Raw genomic sequence first — 24,332 nt, 5'->3', positions numbered from 1 at the left:
GTGAAACAACAGAACAGTGAAACAACAGAACAGTGAAACAAAAGAACAGTGAAACAAAAGAACAGTGAAACAACAGAGCAGTGGACAGTGGAACAACAGAACAGTGAAACAACAGAACAGTGAAACAACAGAGCAGTGGACAGTGGAACAACAGAGCAGTGGACAGTGGAACAACAGAACAGTGGAACAACAGAACAGTGAAACAACAGAACAGTGAAACAACAGAGCAGTGAAACAACAGAGCAGTGAAACAACAGAGCAGTGAAACAACAGAGCAGTGAAACAACAGAGCAGTGAAACAACAGAGCAGTGAAACAACAGAGCAGTGAAACAACAGAGCAGTGGACAGTGGAACAACAGAGCAGTGGACAGTGGAACAACAGAGCAGTGAAACAACAGAGCAGTGAAACAACAGAGCAGTGAAACAACAGAGCAGTGAAACAACAGAGCAGTGAAACAACAGAGCAGTGGAACAACAGAGCAGTGAAACAACAGAGCAGTGAAACAACAGAGCAGTGGACAGTGGAACAACAGAGCAGTGGACAGTGGAACAACAGAGCAGTGGAACAACAGAGCAGCGAAACAACAGAGCAGTGGAACAACAGAGCAGTGGAACAACAGAGCAGTGGAACAACAGGGCAGTGGAACAACAGAGCAGTGGAACAACAGAGCAGTGGACAGTGGAACAACAGAGCAGTGAAACAACAGAGCAGTGAAACAACAGAGCAGCGGAACAACAGAGCAGTGGACAGTGGAACAACAGAGCAGTGGACAGCGGAACAACAGAGCAGCGAAACAACAGAGCAGCGAAACAACAGAGCAGCGAAACAACAGAGCAGCGAAACAACAGAGCAGCGAAACAACAGAGCAGCGGAACAACAGAGCAGCGGAACAACAGAGCAGCGGAACAACAGAGCAGCGGAACAACAGAGCAGCGGAACAACAGAGCAGCGGAACAACAGAGCAGCGGAACAACAGAGCAGCGGAACAACAGAGCAGTGGAACAACAGAGCAGTGGACAGTGGAACAACAGAGCAGTGGACAGTGGAACAACAGAGCAGTGGAACAACAGAGCAGTGAAACAACAGAGCAGCGAAACAACAGAGCAGCGAAACAACAGAGCAGTGGAACAACAGAGCAGTGGAACAACAGAGCAGTGGAACAACAGAGCAGTGAAACAACAGAGCAGTGAAACAACAGAGCAGTGGAACAACAGAGCAGTGGAACAACAGAGCAGTGGAACAACAGAGCAGTGGAACAACAGAGCAGTGGAACAACAGAGCAGTGGAACAACAGAGCAGTGAAACAACAGAGCAGTGGACAGTGGAACAACAGAGCAGTGGACAGTGGAACAACAGAGCAGTGGAACAACAGAGCAGTGAAACAACAGAGCAGTGAAACAACAGAGCAGTGAAACAACAGAGCAGCGGAACAACAGAGCAGTGGACAGTGGAACAACAGAGCAGTGGACAGCGGAACAACAGAGCAGCGGAACAACAGAGCAGCGAAACAACAGAGCAGCGAAACAACAGAGCAGCGAAACAACAGAGCAGCGAAACAACAGAGCAGCGAAACAACAGAGCAGCGAAACAACAGAGCAGCGAAACAACAGAGCAGCGGAACAACAGAGCAGCGGAACAACAGAGCAGCGGAACAACAGAGCAGCGGAACAACAGAGCAGCGGAACAACAGAGCAGCGGAACAACAGAGCAGCGAAACAACAGAGCAGTGAAACAACAGAGCAGTGGAACAACAGAGCAGTGGAACAACAGAGCAGTGGAACAACAGAGCAGTGGAACAACAGAGCAGTGGAACAACAGAGCAGTGGAACAACAGAGCAGTGGACAGTGGAACAACAGAGCAGTGGACAGTGGAACAACAGAGCAGTGGAACAACAGAGCAGTGAAACAACAGAGCAGTGAAACAACAGAGCAGTGAAACAACAGAGCAGTGGAACAACAGAGCAGTGGAACAACAGAGCAGTGAAACAACAGAGCAGTGAAACAACAGAGCAGTGAAACAACAGAGCAGTGGAACAACAGAGCAGTGAAACAACAGAGCAGTGGAACAACAGAGCAGTGGAACAACAGAGCAGTGGAACAACAGAGCAGTGGAACAACAGAGCAGTGGAACAACAGAGCAGTGGACAGTGGAACAACAGAGCAGTGGACAGTGGAACAACAGAGCAGTGGAACAACAGAGCAGTGAAACAACAGAGCAGCGAAACAACAGAGCAGCGAAACAACAGAGCAGTGAAACAACAGAGCAGTGGAACAACAGAGCAGTGGAACAACAGAGCAGTGAAACAACAGAGCAGTGAAACAACAGAGCAGTGAAACAACAGAGCAGTGAAACAACAGAGCAGTGAAACAACAGAGCAGTGGAACAACAGAGCAGTGAAACAACAGAGCAGTGAAACAACAGAGCAGTGAAACAACAGAGCAGTGGAACAACAGAGCAGTGGAACAACAGAGCAGTGGAACAACAGAGCAGTGGAACAACAGAGCAGTGGAACAACAGAGCAGTGAAACAACAGAGCAGTGAAACAACAGAGCAGTGGACAGTGGAACAACAGAGCAGTGGACAGTGGAACAACAGAGCAGTGGAACAACAGAGCAGTGAAACAACAGAGCAGCGAAACAACAGAGCAGCGAAACAACAGAGCAGCGGAACAACAGAGCAGCGGAACAACAGAGCAGCGAAACAACAGAGCAGCGGAACAACAGAGCAGTGGAACAACAGAGCAGTGAAACAACAGAGCAGTGGACAGTGGAACAACAGAGCAGTGGACAGTGGAACAACAGAGCAGTGAAACAACAGAGCAGTGAAACAACAGAGCAGTGAAACAACAGAGCAGTGAAACAACAGAGCAGTGAAACAACAGAGCAGTGGACAGTGGAACAACAGAGCAGTGGACAGTGGAACAACAGAGCAGTGAAACAACAGAGCAGTGAAACAACAGAGCAGCGAAACAACAGAGCAGCGAAACAACAGAGCAGTGGACAGTGGAACAACAGAGCAGTGGAACAACAGAGCAGTGGAACAACAGAGCAGTGAAACAACAGAGCAGTGAAACAACAGAGCAGTGAAACAACAGAGCAGTGAAACAACAGAGCAGTGAAACAACAGAGCAGTGGAACAACAGGGCAGCGGAACAACAGGGCAGCGGAACAACAGAGCAGTGGAACAACAGAGCAGTGGAACAACAGAGCAGTGGACAGTGGAACAACAGAGCAGTGGACAGTGGAACAACAGAGCAGCGGAACAACAGAGCAGCGAAACAACAGAGCAGCGAAACAACAGAGCAGCGAAACAACAGAGCAGCGAAACAACAGAGCAGCGAAACAACAGAGCAGCGAAACAACAGAGCAGCGAAACAACAGAGCAGCGAAACAACAGAGCAGTGGACAGTGGAACAACAGAGCAGTGGACAGTGGAACAACAGAGCAGTGGAACAACAGAGCAGTGAAACAACAGAGCAGTGAAACAACAGAGCAGTGGACAGTGGAACAACAGAGCAGTGGAACAACAGAGCAGTGAAACAACAGAGCAGTGAAACAACAGAGCAGCGAAACAACAGAGCAGCGAAACAACAGAGCAGCGAAACAACAGAGCAGCGGAACAACAGAGCAGTGGAACAACAGAGCAGTGGAACAACAGGGCAGTGGAACAACAGAGCAGCGAAACAACAGAGCAGCGAAACAACAGAGCAGTGGACAGTGGAACAACAGAGCAGTGGACAGTGGAACAACAGAGCAGCGGAACAACAGAGCAGCGAAACAACAGAGCAGCGAAACAACAGAGCAGTGGAACAACAGGGCAGTGGAACAACAGAGCAGTGGAACAACAGAGCAGTGGACAGTGGAACAACAGAGCAGTGGAACAACAGAGCAGTGAAACAACAGAGCAGTGAAACAACAGAGCAGTGAAACAACAGAGCAGTGAAACAACAGAGCAGTGAAACAACAGAGCAGCGGAACAACAGAGCAGTGGAACAACAGAGCAGTGGAACAACAGGGCAGTGGAACAACAGAGCAGCGAAACAACAGAGCAGCGAAACAACAGAGCAGTGGACAGTGGAACAACAGAGCAGTGGACAGTGGAACAACAGAGCAGCGGAACAACAGAGCAGCGAAACAACAGAGCAGCGAAACAACAGAGCAGTGGAACAACAGGGCAGTGGAACAACAGAGCAGTGGAACAACAGAGCAGTGGACAGTGGAACAACAGAGCAGTGGAACAACAGAGCAGTGAAACAACAGAGCAGTGAAACAACAGAGCAGTGAAACAACAGAGCAGTGAAACAACAGAGCAGTGGACAGTGGAACAACAGAGCAGTGGACAGCGGAACAACAGAGCAGCGAAACAACAGAGCAGCGAAACAACAGAGCAGCGAAACAACAGAGCAGCGAAACAACAGAGCAGCGAAACAACAGAGCAGCGAAACAACAGAGCAGCGAAACAACAGAGCAGCGAAACAACAGAGCAGCGAAACAACAGAGCAGCGGAACAACAGAGCAGCGGAACAACAGAGCAGCGGAACAACAGAGCAGCGGAACAACAGAGCAGTGAAACAACAGAGCAGTGGAACAACAGAGCAGTGAAACAACAGAGCAGTGGACAGTGGAACAACAGAGCAGTGGACAGTGGAACAACAGAGCAGTGGACAGTGGAACAACAGAGCAGTGGACAGTGGAACAACAGAGCAGTGAAACAACAGAGCAGTGAAACAACAGAGCAGTGAAACAACAGAGCAGTGGAACAACAGAGCAGTGGAACAACAGAGCAGTGAAACAACAGAGCAGTGAAACAACAGAGCAGTGAAACAACAGAGCAGTGGAACAACAGAGCAGTGGAACAACAGAGCAGTGGAACAACAGAGCAGTGGAACAACAGAGCAGTGGAACAACAGAGCAGTGGAACAACAGAGCAGTGGAACAACAGAGCAGTGGAACAACAGAGCAGTGGAACAACAGAGCAGTGAAACAACAGAGCAGTGAAACAACAGAGCAGTGGACAGTGGAACAACAGAGCAGTGGACAGTGGAACAACAGAGCAGTGGAACAACAGAGCAGTGAAACAACAGAGCAGCGAAACAACAGAGCAGCGAAACAACAGAGCAGCGGAACAACAGAGCAGCGGAACAACAGAGCAGCGAAACAACAGAGCAGCGGAACAACAGAGCAGTGGAACAACAGAGCAGTGAAACAACAGAGCAGTGGACAGTGGAACAACAGAGCAGTGGACAGTGGAACAACAGAGCAGTGAAACAACAGAGCAGTGAAACAACAGAGCAGTGAAACAACAGAGCAGTGAAACAACAGAGCAGTGAAACAACAGAGCAGTGAAACAACAGAGCAGTGGACAGTGGAACAACAGAGCAGTGGACAGTGGAACAACAGAGCAGTGAAACAACAGAGCAGTGAAACAACAGAGCAGCGAAACAACAGAGCAGCGAAACAACAGAGCAGTGGACAGTGGAACAACAGAGCAGTGGAACAACAGAGCAGTGGAACAACAGAGCAGTGAAACAACAGAGCAGTGAAACAACAGAGCAGTGAAACAACAGAGCAGTGAAACAACAGAGCAGTGAAACAACAGAGCAGTGAAACAACAGAGCAGTGAAACAACAGAGCAGTGGAACAACAGGGCAGCGGAACAACAGGGCAGCGGAACAACAGAGCAGTGGAACAACAGAGCAGTGGAACAACAGAGCAGTGGACAGTGGAACAACAGAGCAGTGGACAGTGGAACAACAGAGCAGCGGACAGTGGAACAACAGAGCAGCGGAACAACAGAGCAGCGAAACAACAGAGCAGCGAAACAACAGAGCAGCGAAACAACAGAGCAGCGAAACAACAGAGCAGCGAAACAACAGAGCAGCGAAACAACAGAGCAGTGGACAGTGGAACAACAGAGCAGTGGACAGTGGAACAACAGAGCAGTGGAACAACAGAGCAGCGAAACAACAGAGCAGCGAAACAACAGAGCAGCGAAACAACAGAGCAGCGAAACAACAGAGCAGCAGAACAACAGAGCAGCAGAACAACAGAGCAGCGGAACAACAGGGCAGCGGAACAACAGAGCAGTGGAACAACAGAGCAGTGGACAGTGGAACAACAGAGCAGTGGAACAACAGAGCAGTGAAACAACAGAGCAGCGAAACAACAGAGCAGCGAAACAACAGAGCAGCGAAACAACAGAGCAGTGGACAGTGGAACAACAGAGCAGTGGACAGTGGAACAACAGAGCAGTGGAACAACAGAGCAGCGAAACAACAGAGCAGCGAAACAACAGAGCAGCGAAACAACAGAGCAGTGAAACAACAGAGCAGCGAAACAACAGAGCAGTGGACAGTGGAACAACAGAGCAGTGGACAGTGGAACAACAGAGCAGTGGAACAACAGAGCAGTGAAACAACAGAGCAGTGAAACTACAGAGCAGTGGAACAACAGAGCAGTGGAACAACAGAGCAGTGGAACAACAGAGCAGTGGAACAACAGAGCAGTGAAACAACAGAGCAGTGGACAGTGGAACAACAGAGCAGTGAAACAACAGAGCAGTGAAACAACAGAGCAGCGAAACAACAGAGCAGCGAAACAACAGAGCAGCGAAACAACAGAGCAGCGAAACAACAGAGCAGCGAAACAACAGAGCAGCGGAACAACAGAGCAGTGGAACAACAGAGCAGTGAAACAACAGAGCAGTGAAACAACAGAGCAGGGAAACAACAGAGCAGTGGACAGTGGAACAACAGAGCAGTGGACAGTGGAACAACAGAGCAGTGGACAGTGGAACAACAGAGCAGTGGAACAACAGAGCAGTGAAACAACAGAGCAGTGAAACAACAGAGCAGTGAAACAACAGAGCAGTGGAACAACAGAGCAGTGGAACAACAGAGCAGTGGAACAACAGAGCAGTGGAACAACAGAGCAGTGAAACAACAGAGCAGTGGACAGTGGAACAACAGAGCAGTGAAACAACAGAGCAGTGAAACAACAGAGCAGTGAAACAACAGAGCAGTGAAACAACAGAGCAGTGAAACAACAGAGCAGTGAAACAACAGAGCAGTGAAACAACAGAGCAGTGGAACAACAGAGCAGTGGAACAACAGAGCAGTGGAACAACAGAGCAGTGAAACAACAGAGCAGTGGACAGTGGAACAACAGAGCAGTGAAACAACAGAGCAGTGAAACAACAGAGCAGTGAAACAACAGAGCAGTGAAACAACAGAGCAGTGAAACAACAGAGCAGTGAAACAACAGAGCAGTGGACAGCGGAACAACAGAGCAGCGAAACAACAGAGCAGCGAAACAGAGCAGCGAAACAACAGAGCAGCGAAACAACAGAGCAGCGAAACAACAGAGCAGCGAAACAACAGAGCAGCGAAACAACAGAGCAGCGAAACAACAGAGCAGCGAAACAACAGAGCAGCGGAACAACAGAGCAGCGGAACAACAGAGCAGCGGAACAACAGAGCAGCGGAACAACAGAGCAGCGGAACAACAGAGCAGCGAAACAACAGAGCAGCGAAACAACAGAGCAGTGAAACAACAGAGCAGTGAAACAACAGAGCAGTGAAACAACAGAGCAGTGAAACAACAGAGCAGTGAAACAACAGAGCAGTGAAACAACAGAGCAGTGAAACATCAGAGCAGTGAAACATCAGAGCAGTGAAACAACAGAGCAGTGGAACAACAGAGCAGTGAAACAACAGAGCAGTGAAACAACAGAGCAGTGGACAGTGGAACAACAGAGCAGTGAAACAACAGAGCAGCGAAACAACAGAGCAGCGGAACAACAGAGCAGTGGACAGTGGAACAACAGAGCAGTGAAACAACAGAGCAGTGAAACAACAGAGCAGTGAAACAACAGAGCAGTGAAACAACAGAGCAGTGAAACAACAGAGCAGTGAAACAACAGAGCAGTGAAACAACAGAGCAGTGAAACAACAGAGCAGTGAAACAACAGAGCAGTGAAACAACAGAGCAGGGAAACAACAGAGCAGTGGACAGTGAAACAACAGAGCAGTGGACAGTGAAACAACAGAGCAGTGGAACAACAGAGCAGTGGAACAACAGAGCAGTGGAACAACAGAGCAGTGGAACAACAGAGCAGTGGAACAACAGAGCAGTGAAACAACAGAGCAGTGAAACAACAGAGCAGTGAAACAACAGAGCAGTGAAACAACAGAGCAGTGAAACAACAGAGCAGTGAAACAACAGAGCAGTGAAACAACAGAGCAGTGAAACAACAGAGCAGTGAAACAACAGAACAGTGAAACAACAGAGCAGTGGACATTGGAACAACAGAACAGTGAAACAACAGAACAGTGAAACAACAGAGCAGTGAAACAACAGAGCAGTGAAACAACAGAGCAGTGGACAGTGGAACAACAGAGCAGTGGACAGTGGAACAACAGAGCAGTGGACAGTGGAACATCAGAGCAGTGAAACAACAGAGCAGTGGACAGTGGAACAACAGAGCAGTGGACAGTGGAACAACAGAGCAGTGAAACAACAGAGCAGTGGACAGTGGAACAACAGAGCAGTGAAACAACAGAGCAGTGAAACAACAGAGCAGTGAAACAACAGAGCAGTGGAACAACAGAGCAGTGGAACAACAGAGCAGTGGAACAACAGAGCAGTGGAACAACAGAGCAGTGGAACAACTCAGCCATTACATGGATATAACTTCTAACTCAAGGGTCCTCAAACAAACTTACAAATTGGTGTAAAGTCTGGTGTAAATGACTGACCAGAGAGAGGAGTAAGTGGTCAAAATATGAATAAACTGCTGTGACCTTTTTCTTGATTAGAAAAATGACTTAGGGGGGGTCTTTCAGAGGGAAATCAAGCAAGCATATGTTGTCCTTGCAAATAAACCGATTTATACTCTTCCTGTATAGACATAATCAGCATATATCTGTCACAAACAAACCTAAAGACTTACACCCGGATATGAAAAAGCAACAGTGGAGTGAATTGTAGGGCAGTAAACAGGAGGGATGTTCATTTTTATATAATTACAGCTGATCTGTATCTGTAGAATCAAAACAAACAAACATTCACCTTTTTTGGACTTGGCGCCGATCTTCAGTTTGGAAGGCCACGCTATCTGTGTTTTGGTTTCATCCATGACCTGAAATAGATATTGGTCATATTTAATAAAAGGAAAAATAAAGTGTTATTACATATCTTAGTTCAATAGTACAGAAATGGAGATCAGCAAACCGATAATTGCGCCATAATTCTTCTTGAGAGTGCCTATACTGTAGACTGTTTAGATGACCAATTTTACATGACAGATGATAACTGCATGGTACACATTGCTATACACACACACATCTTAACACAGGTGCCATTTTAAACAATCTCGTGTGGGCAGATTTTGCGTGTAGACTGAAGAATCTGCAGGGACTGAATGTGATGCATGAGATAACTAGCATCATTACATTTGGGGGGTTTTCTTCACTGGTTATTTGGACGCATCAGGATTGGACGAAGGGGGTGCTTCAACTGCTTCAACTCTTGTGCTTTGCGCATGTGTGTGTGTGGGGGGGGCTGAGAGTTTCCTTTTGAGAGGGTGGAGACTTCATTTTGCCGGAGCTCACAATTTCTAACATGTACGAACACAAAAGTTAATCACGCAGCTGATCAAATTATGCAATATTTTACTTCAGGGTTAAGAGAGATTATTTTAAACATATGAGATCCAGCCTCACTTCAAATAAACAGTATTAAATGAGGACCACGTTCTCGTCAGCGTTGGCCAGAAACATTCACAATTCTGCAGTTTTAATGGCTGATTGAATGTGGCTTGAAGCTTGTCTAAACTTGGGACAATGCCTCACTGCCTTACACCTCCTCTAACCTCTTGCCATGCTGACTTGAGAGCACCTACGAAGAGAGGTCTACCATCAACAATTTTCTAAAAAGGCCTTGCACTCTGAAGGAGAGAACATGCGCGAAAGTCAAACTCAAAAAAGGAAACTGGAGAAATGAACCAGAACGGTGGAGAAATGGTACGATCAAGCAAAAACGTGCCTTTTGTTATAAAAACTTACTGAAACAAATGTTTCCCGTCGGTACTAAGCGACGAAAAAAGCTGACATCTACATATTTTCTGAAGTGGACTGGGTGGTTTAGGAAAACGTGAAACGTGTCAGCTGCATTCTGTGAGAGCCTGTTGACTAGCCTACCCATTGTAACCAGGAGCATTTGCACGAATGTGAAACAAAAAAGAACCCCAAAAAAGAAAGAGCAAAGTCCAAGAGGACAGAGTATGCTATTCTGAGGTACTACACTCCTCATCCACAAGCTCATGAGGCCGCTCACCTTCGCCTAACTTCCTGAACATTGACTGGGGATCACACAGTTAAGCCCTGAGAAACACGAACCATCTGCATCGCCTTATGGAGACCTGCTGACTGGTGGTTCACATTAGAAATGAATATTTCTCAAAACCATTCATCTCCAAAACACAGAGATCTGTCCTTGTCCTCAATTTCCTTGTTTTTACAAAAGGTCCTGTCGTGATTGTTTGCTTTAACGCGTACCGGGGGCTCGTGTTTTTGGATGGAGAAGGAATGAACTGAGACTGGCTTGGACACGTGAGCGCCTTATGACTGTTCCCTCATGCAGTATGAAGCTGATCCATGTTTTTCCTGGGCTTCAGTGGTTATGCAAGGACCTCACATGGAAACCCATGCAGAGAGGGACAACATGCTTACTGTAAATGTCCCCGTCTATGGTCAGGATTGTACAGTATTTACTCATTAGAGTAACTGCCACATTGCTGGATCTATGGTCCCTATTTATGTATTGAACTGCATTTCTAAGAAGAATACTAAAGAACAGCCTTCATTCTACAATTTCCTATCTTGATGCAGCACAATATTCATAGGGGAAATGTCCAAATTCCTCCATATGTTTGGGAAGTGGGCCTGCATGGTATCCTCTAAACACCCTCCAAACTGACTGACAGATTTTCCAGCACCAGTCTCAAACACCAGTAGGGCAGTGCTAGTTGAACGTGTGCATTTTCACTCTGGTATTCCACACTGTTAAGGACCACTGACGGTTGAGCGGACGGTCCTTCAAGCCTCACTGAGTTTCTCAAACATACTATAATCACACAAATATGGAAAGTGAAGTGGAGCATAAAGAATGGCTACATAATAATGGGGTAATTGCATGCCTCACAATCTTACTTTGAGCTTGCAATAAGATTGACAAAAAATATTGATCCTAGTTATTGCAGGGCCCCATGTAAACATGCATAACAATATTGAATTTCAACCATTTCAAATGATCTAGTCAATTCAGTTGCAAAGGTAAGATTTATTGTACCTGTGAAAAAGTAGCCTATACATAATACAACTCAATATCTGGTAGGAGTTGGGCTTAGTTATTCATTTCCAGTGTTAACAAATCACAGATGGACTGATGCATCCACATACAGTGCCTTGCGAAAGTATTCGGCCCCCTTGAACTTTGCGACCTTTTGCCACATTTCAGGCTTCAAACATAAAGATATAAAACTGTATTTTTTTGTGAAGAATCAACAACAAGTGGGACACAATCATGAAGTGGAACGATATTTATTGGATATTTCAAACTTTTTTAACAAATCAAAAACTGAAAAATTGGGCAGGCCAAATTATTCAGCCCCCTTAAGTTAATACTTTGTAGCGCCACCTTTTGCTGCGATTACAGCTGTAAGTCGCTTGGGGTATGTCTCTATCAGTTTTGCACATTGAGAGACTGAATTTTTTTCCCATTCCTCCTTGCAAAACAGCTCGAGCTCAGTGAGGTTGGATGGAGAGCATTTGTGAACAGCAGTTTTCAGTTCTTTCCACAGATTCTCGATTGGATTCAGGTCTGGACTTTGACTTGGCCATTCTAACACCTGGATATGTTTATTTTTGAACCATTCCATTGTAGATTTTGCTTTATGTTTTGGATCATTGTCTTGTTGGAAGACAAATCTCCGTCCCAGTCTCAGGTCTTTTGCAGACTCCATCAGGTTTTCTTCCAGAATGGTCCTGTACTTTGCTCCATCCATCTTCCCATCAATTTTAACCATCTTCCCTGTCCCTGCTGAAGAAAAGCAGTCCCAAATCATGATGCTGCCACCACCATGTTTGACAGTGGGTATGGTGTGTTCAGGGTGATGAGCTGTGTTGCTTTTATGCCAAACATAACGTTTTGCATTGTTGCCAAAAAGTTCAATTTTGGTTTCATCTGACCAGAGCACCTTCTTCCACATGTTAGGTGTGTCTCCCAGGTGGCTTGTGGCAAACTTTAAACAACACTTTTTATGGATATCTTTAAGAAATGGCTTTCTTCTTGCCACTCTTCCATAAAGTCCAGATTTGTGCAATATACGACTGATTGTTGTCCTATGGACAGAGTCTCCCATCTCAGCTGCAGATCTCTGCAGTTCATCCAGAGTGATCATGGGCCTCTTGGCTGCATCTCTGATCAGTCTTCTCCTTGTATGAGCCGAAAGTTTAGAGGAACGGCCAGGTCTTGGTAGATTTGCAGTGGTCTGATACTCCTACCATTTCAATATTATCGCTTGCACAGTGCTCCTTGGGATGTTTAAAGCTTGGGAAATCTTTTAGTATCCAAATTCTTCACAACAGTATCTCGGACATGCCTGGTGTGTTCCTTGTTCTTCATGATGCTCTCTGCGCTTTTAACGGACCTCTGAGACTATCACAGTGCAGGTGCATTTATACGGAGACTTGATTACACACAGGTGGATTGTATTTATCATCATTAGTCATTTAGGTCAACATTGGATCATTCAGAGATCCTCACTGAACTTCTGGAGAGAGTTTGCTGCACTGAAAGTAAAGGGGCTGAATAATTTTGCACGCCCAATTTTTCTGTTTTTGATTTGTTAAACAATTTTGAAATATCCAATAAAATGTCGTTCCACTTCATGATTGTGTGCCACTTGTTGATTCTTCACAAAAAAATACAGTTTTATATCTTTATGTTTGAAGCCTGAAATGTGGCAATAGGTCGCAAAGTTCAAGGGGGCCGAATACTTTCGCAAGGCACTGTAGTTCTTCTATGTAGCATAACTGATTGTGGAGCCTATTCACAATACAAATGCTACAAACTTATGTTTTGGAAGAAAAAAAAAGACTATTTTTATGAAAAGTCTCAATTTAACCTGGTTGTTATGTCTCTGCCTTCTTCATTGAAACCTATAAAAACAAATCCACTACAGTATTGGCAGCCAAAAAAAGGCTTCCACCATATATATCACATTCCTACAGTATAACAAATGTGTCTCGTTGAGTTGCATTTTTCCCTTTCTCACTAAAGACCTTGGCTCATGTTACTGGTCTTGGGTATTATCTTCATCTAATAGCAGGAAAAGCCCCTGCCAAGCTGGAGTTCTCATGAAAGCTCTTGGCTGTGGCACTTCTAACCATTTTACAGGATAATACCAATAAAATAGAGATCCAGGAAGGTAGTCTTTTGGGTGAAGGGAAAATAAACATCATTTTGGATGTATTTCCTTCCTAACGAACTGAATAGAGCAGTTTGTTTTCTGAATTGGACAGATACTAATTTACCAGATTCTAACATGCTAGCACTTTGTGGAAACAACGTTTTGTTTCCAACTATGAGGACGACATGGTATACAGTTGACCTCTAATAATCGTGGACTCCGTTGTACCATTTTACACTGGAAAATCTAGCCCCAGGGATATCCAAATCCAAGATTTGCAGAGATGCATCTCTGTTTCTTTCCCACATTGTCTTCATCATGATACACAAGTTAGCCTCTTATCGTATATTTTATATGAACCCCCCATATACTTTTCTTCCATAAACACGTGCTCCCACTCAACTGTATAATTAAGACATCTCTAGAACATTTTGTTTTTCAGGAATTTCGGCACTGATCCCCTCCCCCATTTGGACCTTTCCCTCCCCAATTGTATCAGTCTCATGAGCCAATAAATGGGGTTTCTATTTTTTGTCACCGAGGTATTCATCTTAATTCCACAAAATGATTGTCCCGGTGAAGAAACCCAACTCGTCTTTTTACTCCATGTGGCACTTTTAAGTTCTTCAGCTACACCAGCATTGTAGCTACACTTCAAGTAAAGGGGCTGAATAATTTCACGCCCAATTTTTCAGTTTTTGATTTGTTAAAAAAAGTTTGAAATATCCAATAAATGTTGTTCCACTTCATGATTGTGTCCCACTTGTTGTTGATTCTTCACAAAAAAATACAGTTTTATATCTTTATGTTTGAAGCCTGAAATGTGGCAAAAGGTTGCAAATTTCAAGGGGGCCGAATACTTTCGCAAGGCACTGTATATGCAACTATATAGTTTCCAAAGTCCAAACTTTACGGCCCATTCAATTTATCTCTCTCTATAGGGTCTTGTTCAGGAACTTTCTTCCTCTTCATAGTTGCTGTTCTTGGCAAGGCCATACAGATGGGAGTGATTTCAGACAGACCACACACCATTTTAAGGGTGGATGGCGTTTATTTTTATGAAGGCGCCAGCAAATACCTTTCAAATGGGTCAGATATTTGCACAAATTAGGTTAACTATACATTTAATGTTCCGCTCTTTAGTCTTTCTCCTACCACACCCTTTTCAAATAATGCATACGTCTAGCGTTATGATCAGTTTCATAACAAGTTATGATGATCGGATCTTGCAGGAGGTGCAGTTACATACTGTAACCCAAATCGAACAGGATGTCATTATGGCAGTGTCGTAAAAACAGCCACATGTGCTCGGTGCACGTGAGTTTATACGTGTGTGTGTGTGTGTGTGTGTGTGGCACGATGGCAATCAACATGGATGGAGTGGACTTTCTTCCTGTATCTGGTGCAGCTGTGGATTCAGATTGTGTGTGTGTGTGTGTGTGTTAGAGTGAAACAGAGAGGGTTTAGGAAGGTAAAGCGATGTGGGTGGGAATTGAGAGATCGCTTCTGTTGAAACAGGAGAACTGAGAGCAGAGGATCTTAGTTAGTGATCCATCCACGGTTTTCATCCAATGAGACTGATCGGATGAATTGAACGTGTTCCAACAATCCATGTGCTAACTCTCACAAGCGCCATTATTTTTGGGGAGAAGACATTATCCTTAAGGCACTCAACTAATATGTGCATAGTTTAAAAAATAATCCAAAATTAAGAGCTACTGCATAATATCTTCTACTGTTTCAAACCAGAGATTATACTAATACTCTCGTTAAAGTACAAATACTCTGAAACTCAATGACTAAGTATTTTTCAAAGTAAGTAATTTAACTTTTACTTTAGTTTTGAATGGAGCATTGTATTTCGCTACCTTTTTAAAATCATCCGTTACAGAGTACAATTTTGGAGGCTATCCATGATAGATGATTATGAGGACATGGAAAGATTGCTAGTCCCTTGGAGGCAGAAAAAAACCTAATTGTTTAATCATTGTCCAATCAAATCCAAATTTCACACATTGTGCCAATACAGGGTCAATCAAATCAAGCTGTGCATACAAACTGAACGATGATGGGTCGAAAGATTTTCAAAAATTCAGAAAGAACTTAGTTTAGTTTAAGACATATCGTGAAAGGGAGGAAACGTTTGAATTTAATCAGAAGCCACTGCCAGATTTCTGGTTTGGGCTGCGCTCAGAGTATCCTGCCTTGGCAAATCGCACTGTTAAGACACTGATGCCCTTTGCAACCACGTACCTGTGTAACCGGTGTGAAATGGCTAGTTAGTTAGCGGGGTGCGCGCTAATATCGCTTCAAATCTGTGACGTCACTTGCTCTGAGACCTTGAAGTAGTTGTTCCCCTTGCTCTGCAAGCGATGCAGCTCTTATGGAGCGATGGGTAACGGTGCTTCTAGGGTGACTGTTGTCGATGTGTGCGGAGGGTCCCTGGTTCAAGCCCAGGCAGGGGCGAGGAGTGGGACGGAAGCAACACTGTTACATATGTGAGAGGATTCTCAGCCCTCATTAGCATGAAAACTAAATACAGGCACAGACAGTGTATGGAAAACTTAAGACTGAGACTCTCTCCAATACAACCCAGCATTGCAGAGTGATGTGCATCCTTTCAAGCACACCCTTCTCATTAACCTGTGGTGAGTTACTCACAATTTTCGATTAACAAATAAGGTTTTATATGTAAGATGGTTAAATAAAGAGCATTGATTATTATAATATTATGATTTGTGCCCTGGTCCTATAAGAACTCTTCGTCACTTCCCACGAGCCAGGTTGTGACAAAAACTCACACTAATTTTTAGGTTTAATAAATGTATCGTATAGTGTGTGTGTGTGGCAGGCTTACAATGGCAACAACAAAACAACATTTGAGAGTGCACTGACCCGGTGCTAGAGGGGGTACGCAGCTGGAGGTTGAATGTTTGAAGGGGTACGGGACTATAACATTTTTTGGAACCACTGCTCTAATGAAACAAGCAGGGAGTGCGGCTCGACCCCTCAACCTTCAGTCCCGAAGCCCAGCGAGCCAGCGACGGTTCCACAAAAGCATGCTCAAGTGTGCGCTCATAAACCAGGGTCGCTACACTACTACCTTCATGCTAGACCTCACAGGACACAGTCTTGCAGGAGCGCGTTCACCGGTCAAGCACACGCTCTGTCGTGGATGCGAGGTCCGATCACTTCCGACACCAATATTGAAACAGGCATGGAGTGCAGCTTGAACCCTCAACCTTCTGGCACCAAACCCAGCGCGCCAACTAATCTGCCACAAAAGCGCGTATAAATCAGGGTCACTGCAATACATTACTGTTAGCCTAGTTGTCTAGCATGCTAACATTAGCAAACTATCCTTGCAGTTAAGGTAGCTACATGGCTAACCACCACCTGATGATGATAGCCGTTATGGCTAGCACGTCGATATGACTATGTGTGGTGGTGGCTAGCCAGCCATGTAAGTTATATGGGCTAGCTAACAACATTAGTCTAACATCCATAAGTGACGTAGTGAGCTAGCTAGTTAACGTTGGCTTGCTTGGTCATGACATTCAGTATTTAGAGAATCCTAGGATTTTTTTGCTATGTACTGTAGCTATTTTGTCTGTGTAAATTAGAATACCGTTCATCTAAAAGCCAGAGATTCAGTAAGTCTAACTGTGCATAAAATACCTGTGTGAGTGGACACAGTAGGTACAGCTAGACATGGACTCATCTCAACATTAGACAACTTTTTAGGTCTGAGAACAACTGACAAAGGTCACTCTAGTCACAGTAACTGGGAATAATAACAATGGAAGTCTGTGTGGTCTATTATAATGTCAGTGATATGATTAACTAAGTTGCCACATGAAGCAGAATTTGTTGAAATATTCTGTGTATTTGACACTATACAGATTTGGTCTATCTGAAGCATCATCTTGACACAATGACAGAGGTTGAGACAGAGCAACAGAGACAGCATTCATCTGATGAAGAAGGTACCGAGAAGGTCACAAGGTACAGGGGAGCTGGATGGGTACCTTGCATGTGTGTCAGACAAGATGAACATGCTTCATTCCTTTCCATACATAAAGAAGCTGTCCCTCAAACTGGACACAGGCCTGCCTGCCTCTGACGCTTGTGAGTGTCTTTTTAGCTGTGTTGGACTGCTCTTTGTTGCAAAGCGAGCCCGGATAAACTCGATTCACAAAATCAGGCCCTGATAAAACTGAACAGCAAGTTCAGAGAAACGTGACGGCGTTAGAACATAACACCTGTGTTTTTGCTCAAGGAACACTACATCACCTAAATGTACTCTGTATGTAGCCTATATATAGTTAATCAATCAATCTAATACAATATCTATAGCCCCCAACATCGATAACCCTCCTGGAGTAGAGAAGGGGCTTTCTCAAACATTTCTATTTCCATGATGTTCTGTGATTACCTTCAGAGCTAATTTGACATCAAATCCTTTAGGTATGTCCAGTGTCCCAGCACTCCCCCTTTGGCCTTTGTATGGGTGAGTGAGTGAAGGGCGTAAATGGGTGATTATTTTGTATATGTACTTTATGCTTATAATTAATCAATACATGATTTATTTTCAAATATGAATAGTATTGAAAAATCCAGTTATTTTTTACACTCTTTTTCAATGTATTGCATGGAAAATATAATGTGTAACAACGTTCAAGTAACCTTAGCGAAATTAGCTATAAAAGGTCAATGTTTTTATTTTAAAAGTTACAAAATTACCTTTACTCGGAGTACTTTTTAAATGAGCTACTTTGTACTTTTACTTGAGTAGTTTTTTTATACTAGTAGTTTGCTTGAGTAAAATTTCATTAAAGTAACAAATCAGATCAAATTTTATTGGTCACATACACATATTTAGCAGATGTTATTGCGGGTGTAGCGAAATGCTTGTGTTCCTAGCTCCAACAGTAACAGTACTTCTAGTGGAGTAGGATATTTCAGTACTCTTTTCACTTGTTACAACATAAAAAGTGACTAGGTATCTACAGAGGAACGAACCAATTTAGATGGCTATCGGATTGCTGCAATGGACACCTCACAAAGACATCACTGATCGCTTCACTGCAATGTGATGACTCATTTTCACCTTTTCTCCAATTTCTTCCTCACTCTATCCCTCTAGTTTCTACAAAAATGATCTAAATAGTTTCCTTTCACACTAGTTTAGCAGCACAAAACTACAGGGCTGCGTTGTACTCCTGAACAAATGAAGTAGAATCCTCCTGGCCTCAGATCACACTGAATCAGTGCTCGTATATCAAGCTGGCGTTGTTTACAGAACCACAGGCGAGGGATAAGGAGGGAGGGACTGGCTCAGCACTGAAAGACATTTGACAAAAGCCTCCACTAAAGTTCTATGGTCCATAGTCTACCATTCCAACTCTTCACGGTCCGAAATTAGATGGCCTAATAGCCTGTTGAACTGTTCAATGGTCCATGGTCTTTGAGTTAAAATGTCACCCGTCTTTCAGATAGGGAAATCAGTGGTCAGTAAAGATCCCATGGCACTTATCGTAAGAGTAGGGGTGTTAACCCCCGGTGTCCTGGCTAAATATCTAATCTGGCCCTCATACAGTCATGGCCCCCTAATCATCCCCAGTTTCCAATTGGCTCATTTATCTCCCTCTACCATGTAACTATTCCCCTGGTCACTGCTGTAAATGAGAATGTGTTCTCAGTCAACTTACCTGGTAAAATAAATATATTTTTTAAAATGCAGTTCACATTTTATTATAGCTAATCTTGGTTACCCAGAAGTAAAATTCTCAGTCTGTCAATTCCTGTTTTACACACATAATCTGTCAATGAGAGATTATATAATAGCCTACACATAAAGCATGTTGTCCATCAGTCAAATACACCAAAGATCCATATAACAATACATTACAAATGATTTAATACAGTGATCTGAGTGGGAAACAATGCTTGGACCCGGCATGAGAGGTAGAGAGGGAGGGGGGGGGGGGGTCTGAGAGCTGGCCTGGACTGAACGGAAGACGAACAGACAGTGAGTAAGAGGGTGATCTACCACAGGCAAATCCCTGCAAGTGTAGTTTTTTTCTTTGCAAACTGCTTACCACAAAAAGACAATGTGTGTGAGTGTCGTGGAGGGGTGAGAGAAAATCATTGTGTGTGACATGAGGAAATTCATAAATGTGTGTGTGGTGCATGGGTGTGTTTGAGGAAGGAAAGGGTCAAGTTACACTTTACATTTTCATCAACTTCAAGGTAGTCCACACAAACTTCATACATTTTCTTTCAAATAAAGTGTTCCAGATCTAGAGATAGTTTATTTTACTGACATTAATTGGGTCTCTGTGGTTGTCATGCTATCGGAGGAAAATTACAGACCCATTTGAATGGAAATTCTTCAATAAAAACGTCACTGTCTGTGTTACTTGTCTTTTAACTTCTGACAGGCATCCATTGGAATGGCGAGTTGGCGTAGGGAGGATTGCATGTGAACTGTGAAGACAGGGCCGTGGCTTTGGAAAAGCATGATTGGCAAGCCAAGGCACCACCTACATTTATGTCAGATAAGTTTAATTGACTGAGCTTCATATTTACAGAGACAAAACATGTCTAGAATTTATGGTAAAAAAAATTATGGGATGACGCATGGTTTGCATTCTTGGTTTTGAAATGGCTGTAGGGACAGTTAAATTGCTTCCTGCTTTGACATTTAAATAAACTTGCCTCAAAACCAGACAAAGAATGCCAACTTAGTTAATTAAAGTCCATTAACATACTATGTGGAGGAAGTTCAAACACTTCAGGAAACAGCACTTTAGACAGGAGCAGTGCATTCAAACACTTTTCCATTTTCTTTCAGGCAATTACTTAGGTTCCTATGCAATAGCATAGAGCAGACTAGTACAAACTAAACTGAGTCGTAGAAAAATAGGAAAATATTTAATGTTAACAAAGTATGACAACAAAACAGATGAATGTGTATAGTGTATGAATGCGTATTGCATCCGTCTCTGTCTGTACATTCCCTAATTGTGGAGAGTAGTCCATTTTTGTTCTATCGAATGTGCACCCTCAGCCTGTCAAACACAAGCCTGACTAGTGCAATGTCCACAATAATATCAGGTACAATAGTTTCAACAAAAAGTAATACTAACTTATCTGAAATTCTTTGTTCTGTTATCAGGACCCTATTAGGGGAACACCTGCCACTTTCTCTAATTTCACCACCTGAGTGTTCTCCTCTGGACATCCAAACACAACAATACCGACTCGAGACTTACCTTCTGAAAGAAGTCCTCGCCACCATTGACTCTTCCCTCAGTTGCCGCTGTAGAGGAGAGGAAAAAGGAACAATTCATGAAACCACCAACTGTTAAATTATACAGTAATGTAGAACATTCACACTCGGGTTAACTAATGTCCTGAGAATGTGTGGATAACAGGACTAAATCCCCAAAAGTATCTCATTTTTGGATTTAGAAAGAAGTCAAATTCATTCTTGATAAACCTTAAAATTAGATACAGCTTCCTTCTAACAAATTGCTGAACTTTGTATAAAAGGTCTCAGTGCTATACTACCATGATGGGAGATCCATCCTTTTGGGATATTCACACAATTTGACAGACAATGTCTGTGGTATCATAAGGGTGGCATTAGAAATGTTAGCTACAAGAGACATTACTGACATATCTGGCAGAGCACACACTTTTGTAGGGATATCCCTGAGTACAACAACTATTATTTTAAATACTTGCAATGAAAAAAATACTCAAGACTTCTGTAAAATATGGCACGGAACAGTTTCCTAACCACAGTGAATACAATACTTTGTTTATGATACAGATACATCTACACATCCATTTGTCTGGCCTGTGGCTTTTCTGTTGATGTAAAATACATAGTTATTCTCCTGAGTGCATTCATATGTTCATCCGTCATTTAAGGCAGTTGATGCAAAGCTGGTAATGATGCGTTTCTCTATTTTCTTGGTAGATTTACCACGTTTTCAGAGAAACTGGGTCAGGAGCACCGCAGCACTGGTGTACAGTGATACATATTGGCCTTGGTGTAATGACAAGAATGATGTTATGGTTAAGGGTAATTCCACAGTCAAAGATTGACACAGACTGATTTTTCACTTCAAAATCTTTGTCAAGCAAACCAATAATTGCAAAGTTAAACAAACCATACAATTCTATGCACAAGGACTACTTTTAAGACTGATTTTTCACTTCAAAATCTTTGTCAAGCAAACCAATAATTGCAAAGTTAAACAAACCATACAATTCTATGCACAAGGACTACTTTTAACAATTCCCACTGAACATTTTACAAAACACATTTACTGGAAGAACAGTGCATATGCAAAATCTGGTAACAGGATTTTGGTAAAAGCTCCCTCTTTTTTTTTTTTTTACAAATAAAATGTTTAAAATAAAGTGGTGATCCTAACTGACCTAAGACAGGGAATTTTTACTAGGATTAAATGTCAGGAATTGTGAAAACTGAGTATTTGGCTAAGGTGTATGTAAACTTCCGACTTCAACAGTATGTATGTACAGTGGGGAGAACAAGTATTTGATACACTGCCGATTTTGCAGGTTTTCCTACTTACAAAGCATGTAGAGGTCTGTAATTTTATCATAGGTACACTTCAACTGTGAGAGACGGAATCTAAAACAAAAATCCAGAAAAGCACATTGTATTATTTTTAAGTAATTAATTTGCATTTTATTGCATGACACAAGTATTTGATACATCAGAAAAGCAGAACTTAATATTTGGTACAGAAACCTTTGTTTGCAATTACAGAGATCATACGTTTCCTGAGGTTCTTGACCAGGTTTGTGCACACTCCAGCAGGGATTTTGGCCCACTCCTCCATACAGACCTTCTCCAGATCTTTCAGGTTTCGGGGCTGTCGTTGGGCAATACGGACTTTCAGCTCCCTCCAAAGATGTTCTATTGGGTTCAGGTCTGGAGACTGGCTAGGCCACTCCAGGACCTTGAGATGCTTCTTACGGAGCCACTCCTTAGTTGCCCTGGCTGTGTGTTTCGGGTCGTTGTCATGCTGACCCATCTGCAATGCTCTTACTGAGGGAAGGAGGTTGTTGGCCAAGATTGCGATACATAGCCCCATCCATCCTCCCCTCAATAAGGTGCAGTCGTCCTGTCCCATTTGCAGAAAAGCATCCCCAAAGAATGATGTTTCCACCTCCATGCTTCACGTTTGGGATGGTGTTGTTGGGGTTGTACTCATCCTTCTTCTTCCTCGAAACACGGCGAGTGGAGTTTAGACCAAAAAGCTCTATTTTTGTCTCATCAGACCACATGACCTTCTCCCATTCCTCCTCTGGATCATCCAGATGGTCACTGGCAAACTTCAGATGGGCCTGGACATGCGCTGCCTTGAGCAGGGGGACCTTGCGTGCGCTGCAGGATTTTAATCCATGACGGCGTAGTGTGTTACTAATGGTTTTCTTTGAGATTGTGGTCCCAGCTCTCTTCAAGCCATTGACCAGGTCCTGCCGTGTAGTCCTGGGCTGATCCCTCACCTTCCTCATGATCATTGATTCCCCACAAGGTGAGATCTTGCATGGATCCCCATACAGAGGGTGATTGACAGTCATCATGAACTTCTTCCATTTTCTAATAATTGCACCAACAGTTGTTGCCTTCTCACCAAGCTGCTTGCCTATTGTCCTGTAGCCCATCCCAGCCTTGTGCAGGTCTACAATTTTATCCCTGATGTCCTTACACAGCTCTCTGGTCTTGGCCATTGTGGCGAGGTTGGAGTCTGTTTGATTGAGTGTGTGGACAGATGTCTTTTATACAGGTAACAAGTTCAAACAGGTGCAGGTAATGAGTGGAGAACAGGAGGGATTCTTAAGGAAAAACTAACAGGTCTGTGAGAGCCGGAATTCTTACTGGTTGATAGGTGATCAAATACTTATGTCATGTAATAAAATGCAAATTAATTACTTAAATATCATACAATGTGATTTTCTGAATTTTTGTTTTAGATTCCGTCTCACAGTTGAAGTGTACCTATGATAAAAATTACAGACCTCTACATGCTTTGTAAGTAGGAAAACCTGCAAAATCGGCAGTGTATCAAATACTTGTTCTCCCCACAGTGTGTGTGTGTGTGTATACACTGCTCAAACGAATAAAAGGGAACACTTAAACAACACAATGTAACTCCAAGTCAATCACACTTCTGTGAAATCAAACTGTCCACTTAGGAAGCAACACTGATTGACAATACATTTCACATGCTGTTGTACAAATGGAATAGACAACAGGTGGAAATTATAGGCAATTAGCAAGACACCCCCAATAAAGGAGTGGTTCTGCAAGTGGTAAACACAGACCACTTCTCAGTTCCTATGCTTCCTGGCTGATGTTTTGGTCACTTTTGAATGCTGGCGGTGCTTTCACTCTAGTGGTAGCATGAGACGGAGTCTACAACCCACACAAGTGGCTCAGGTGGTGCAGCTCATCCAGGATGGCACATCAATGCGGGCTGTGGCAAGAAGGTTTGCTGTGTCTGTCAGCGTAGTGTCCAGAGCATGGAGGCGCTACCAGGAGACAGGCCAGTACATCAGGAGACGTGGAGGAGGCCGTAGGAGGGCAACAACCCAGCAGCGTTACCACTACCTCCGCCTTTGTGCAAGGAGGAGCAGGAGGAACACTGCCAGAACCCTGCAAAATGACCTCCAGCAGGCCACAAATGTGCATGTGTCTGCTCAAATGGTCAGAAACAGACTCCATGATGGTGGTATGAGGGCCCGACGTCCACAGGTGGGGGTTTTGCTTACAGCCCAACACTGTGCAGGACGTTTGGCATTTGCCAGAGAAC

The 24,332-nt window shown here is 43.8% G+C and overlaps 1 protein-coding gene across 8 annotated transcripts in view; it reads right to left on the bottom strand.

Moving 5' to 3' along the window:
• The window catches only part of LOC135511086 (protein bicaudal C homolog 1-like), an 83,298-nt gene that overhangs the window by 35,560 nt on the left and 23,406 nt on the right, over positions 1-24,332 (bottom strand). For all 8 annotated transcript variants that reach the window (XM_064932600.1, XM_064932603.1, XM_064932604.1 and 5 more), the window contains exons 2-3: positions 20,751-20,797; positions 9,072-9,141 (exon numbers count right to left, since the gene is read on the bottom strand). In XM_064932600.1, the coding sequence (XP_064788672.1) occupies positions 9,072-9,141; positions 20,751-20,797 (117 nt within the window). The remainder of the gene's footprint in view (positions 1-9,071; positions 9,142-20,750; positions 20,798-24,332) is intronic.

The sequence above is a fragment of the Oncorhynchus masou genome, chromosome 23, assembly GCF_036934945.1.
Source record: "Oncorhynchus masou masou isolate Uvic2021 chromosome 23, UVic_Omas_1.1, whole genome shotgun sequence".
NCBI lineage: Eukaryota > Metazoa > Chordata > Actinopteri > Salmoniformes > Salmonidae > Oncorhynchus > Oncorhynchus masou.
This window is presented reverse-complemented; position numbering and strand designations above follow the sequence as displayed.